The sequence below is a fragment of the Ursus maritimus genome, unplaced genomic scaffold (genome assembly GCF_017311325.1).
Source record: "Ursus maritimus isolate PB19 unplaced genomic scaffold, ASM1731132v1 scaffold_32, whole genome shotgun sequence".
NCBI lineage: Eukaryota > Metazoa > Chordata > Mammalia > Carnivora > Ursidae > Ursus > Ursus maritimus.
This window is the reverse complement of record NW_024425786.1, coordinates 28,827,629-28,831,887: the sequence shown is the minus strand read 5'-3', so window position 1 is coordinate 28,831,887 and position 4,259 is coordinate 28,827,629. Positions and strand designations below refer to the sequence as shown.

Below are 4,259 nucleotides of genomic sequence, written 5' to 3'. Positions count from 1 at the left end.
GGGGGGTCAGGCAGAAGGAGAGAAAGAATCCTGAGCAGATGCCGCACCCAGTGCAGAGCCCAATTCAGGGCTCAGTCTCCCTACCCTAAGATCATGACCTGAGCTGAGATCAAGAGCTGAATGCTTAACCAACTGAGCCACCCAGGCGCCCCCAGAATCTCTCTTTGATTCAGACGTCTCAGTTAATCAATTTCTCTCATACACATTTGATTACTGCCACCTCTTGGATTTGTTTTATCATTTCCATCCATCATGACTTTTCTTTAATATTTTGTTTCTCTGTGTAACATTTATACTTTTACTTTTATCTCAATATCATTTTGTCCTTTCACTTTCTTCCCCCACCCTCAATAGATCATAGATTTACTACAAATTCATCATCACCTCTCCCCTCTCATTTCCCCAGGCATTGTTCCTCCCTTTGAGTATCCTAGATTAACTCTCCGGCTTCCTTTCAGACTTCCATAGTGGGTCAGTGATTGTACACATACTGGTTCCCACTGGATTGTGACAGGCTTTATCTCAGGTGTCTCACTAGTGGTAAGCAATTAATTACTGAATGGAGGTTAATTCTGTTATGGCGTAGAGTTTCTGAAATTTTTCTTCATTTCCTGTTGGAAAGCTTTTATACTGGATTTACTTGTTGGTTTTTGTTTTGGATCATTCTGTTGAAGTTTTTCTTTTGGAGTTTTTAGACAGGAGGGAGGGATTCAGCACTGTCATTTAAACTATAGTTATTTGTTTTTAATCTAACTTTTATTTTTATCATTATCATTACTATGAGAGAGAGCGTGCATGCGCACAAGCACGCATACATGCACACACGGTGGGGTGGGGGTAGAGCGAGAGGAAGAGCGAGAATCTTAAGCAGGCTCTGCACATGGAGCCCGATGCGGGGCTTGATCTCAAGACCCTGAGATCATGACCTGAGCCAAAAACACGAGCCAGTCACTTAACCAACTGAACCACCCAGGCTCCCCTATTTTTGTTAAGTTGGAGAAAAAACAGCTAAGAAAGATCCCTGTGAAATTGCCACCAGGGTTCCCCATGAGTTAGGTGGGTGGTCACCGTTGACTAGTATTCACTAGGTATAAATTTATCTAACTAATAAACTAATAGCATCAAGGTCAGTTACCACCATGTTGTCTACAACAATAGCATAAGAAATTTAAACGTTGTAGTGAACTCTGTGGACATTGCCAATGAGAGCAATGACTTTGCTAAAATCATGATATCCTATGTCTCTGGCTTTTTACTGGGTCAGCTAGCTCATCAAAAACAGGAAATTCAATTCGTTCGCTTCAGTTACCCTTAGTGAATCCACGCTGGCGCCCAGAGGTGATCCCATTCTTTTCTAATTGTTTCCAGATCCCTCTGAAAAACAGTATCCCCCTTATTGCTCCAAAATTTTCTACATCCATTTTTTTTCCCTTAAAACAAAAATCATGACAGCCGCAAAAAAAGAAAAAGCAATCACAGCAGCATTTTCAATCTCCAGTATTTTAGTACCAGCCTGATTGAATTCCTGAGTGGCCTGGACATAGACGTGACAAGACTCTGCTCTGGTTCCTTGCAGCACATGATAAATTTTCTGTTTGCTTGTGATGTGCATATTGTCTGGGCCTGAAGCCTTAGCTCTTTTGAAGCAGTGAGCAAGGAAGGAAAGGGTGCTGGGGCGAGCATGTGTATACCGGGCACAGAGCTAAGCACTTCTCATATATCATCTGCGTTTCATCCCCCATCATAGGATTTAGCTTGCTTTCTGTGGTATTCTGTTCTTGTCAAGTATTTTTTTTTAATATTTCAAGTTTTTATTTAAATTTTAGTTCGTTAACACAGCATTAAAGTAGTTTCAGGAGTAGAATTTAGTGATTCATCTCTTACATACAATACCCACTGCTCAGCACAATATAATCTTGTCAGGTTTAGAGTTGCTCCACTTGATGGGAACTCTGGAAGCATTTAGAAATCAATATTCCTAATACTGGTAATACTTTACCTCTCTCCCTCAGTGGACCTGTCCTAGCTGTTCTGTGTGGATCTCTGTTCTGAGAGTGCACCTTCTGACACCAGTCTTACAGAGTTAGGTCTCTCTTTCCTGGTTCAGTGCCTGTCCTGCTTTGTGTATGTGTGAAGCTGTGGTCATTTCTGGAAGCGTCTGCTCCCTTTCATCTTTGTAGGGATGCTTTTACTGAACTGTCAGAGTTCTTGTTTTAATATCTCCAGTGTTCGTTGAGCCAGACATCTTTCGGGTTCTTTGGCTGTGATATTTCACCTTTTTTTTTTTTTCCTCCTCTGAAGCTTTTGAAATCTGCACACCAGGCTTTAAATAAACATACTTGACCATGCCTAGTATTCCCTTTCTCTTCTGTAATGAACGTTAAGACCATAAGGTCACTTTCTCCCATAATTCCGTTGGGTTGTACCACATTAACTTCTTTCTTTGAGGGTATATCAGTTCTCTCTTCCAAGAGGTCTCTGGTTATATTTGGTCCAACTTTTCTTTTACAGCAAAGCAAAGATTATGGTAAGTTTTGCCATGGAGGGGGTTTCTGTCTGTAGGTGGTCCAGAACTGAAATTCTAGTGTGGGGCAGGCAAAAGTCTAAAGCACAGGGTCATCCAGGGGGATCTTAATGGGGACAGGAATGTTGTAACACTTGTCTGCCTGATGGATACTCGGGCCAGTCTTGACTGCTGCTCATTTCTCTTCCTGCAGTGTGGGCCAAGCTGAAACTGCAGAAGGCATCAGAACGATGGCAGCCTGACACCGAGGTGGGTGCTCGTGTAGCGTCATGGGAGTGTCAAGTGACTGCTCCCTCACCCTGTAGACGGGAGAGGAAAGGCAGTCCCCTGGTTCACTGTAGTGGCCAGTATTATGTGCCAATATCTGAATTGGCTCTTGACATGGAAGCCTAGTTTATTTGTGATATTACATGTGTCAGACTTGAAATGTGTGTCTTAAGACAGGTTGTATTCTGCTCTTGAAATGCTGAAGCGGCAAGCGGGAGTACCCAATGTCTTGCCCTGTGTGAGGACTCATAGGCTAAGGAGTTGTGAATCCATATCATAGGTTGGGTCTTCTTAGAGGAAAGCATCCAGTGAGAGAGAAGCCTGTCTCATGGGGTGGGGAGGCATCCTTGTTGGTCTAGAGATAGTCATCCCAAAGAGCGGATTTCAGAGATGAGGAGTGACACGTATGTGAGGTGTGGTAACTATCCCCCCCACTTTTTTTTTTAAAGCAGCAAAAAAGCCCTTTACAAACTGTAATGTAGAATTCCGGTATATAAAATACAGGAGAATTTTACTGGAAATGAGGAAGCTCAGCCTTCTTGGCCTCTCCTTTCAACTCCTCAGCAGCCTTGGGTAGAAAGGACAGAAACCTAGGGTCTTGGGAATTTGAGAACTATTATCTTAGGTCACCCTTTCTCAACTAGCGTTCATCATTTTAGACACAGAGAGTGATTGGAACGGACTATTTTCTCAGGTGTCCTAAAGATAGGTCATAAATCGTACCATTCTCGATGCCTAGGATGTGTTGGTTCATGACATACAGTGGATGCCTTAGAGCAGTCAAGTTTGATTCTCTTGCAGAACCCCAGTTGAGAAAGGTTGTCTTAGATGAATGCCGTGAAATCAAGCCAGGGTGAGCTCAGGTACCCAGAGGCTGGTTCCAGACATTTCTCCCAGGAGGCATAGCTGATAGTGTTCCCTTTCCTTTCAGGAAGAATATGAAGACTCCAGTGGGAATGTTGTGAATAAGAAGACCTATGAGGATCTGAAAAGACAAGGACTGCTCTAGTGTTCAGGGACGTATCTCAGCTTTTGGGCTTGCCCAGGCTTACCTGAAATCTGCTTTTTCTATTTCTCCCAACCAAATGCTCCTAAAGACTCTGCTACTTAGTCTTAAGGTCTAGCGTGCATCTTGTAAAAAAAAAAAACAACAAGGCATGCTGGCAGATTGCAGGGTTGAGATGTGTTTTATCTTTGTTTTATATTAAAAGATTCTGTCAGAAAATAAACCCAGCCCTTCTTGAGAATGTGTTTTATTCTGAAGCCCAGTATTATGGACTAACTCAGTCCTTTAGTTCTTAATACTTCCCTACCTCTTTCTCATCAATTTAAGTAGCAGCCAAGGTTTGAGGAGCACTGGTTATGTTACATTTATTCTCTTAGGTGGATCTGACCTAACCTCTTTCCCCAGGCCCATTTGCTTCGGTGCCCCCAAAGGCTCATCACCCCAGGATATAAGTCCTGCCCT

The 4,259-nt window shown here is 42.8% G+C and overlaps 1 protein-coding gene across 1 annotated transcript in view; it reads left to right on the top strand.

The window, feature by feature from the left end:
- Positions 1 to 4,020, top strand: part of SF3A3 (splicing factor 3a subunit 3) — a 22,804-nt gene extending 18,784 nt beyond the window's left edge. The window contains exons 16-17 of the mRNA XM_008694370.2: positions 2,718 to 2,773; positions 3,723 to 4,020. Coding sequence (XP_008692592.1) covers positions 2,718 to 2,773; positions 3,723 to 3,800 — 134 coding nt within the window. The 3' untranslated portion in view covers positions 3,801 to 4,020. The remainder of the gene's footprint in view (positions 1 to 2,717; positions 2,774 to 3,722) is intronic.
- Positions 4,021 to 4,259: the final 239 nt, after the last annotated feature.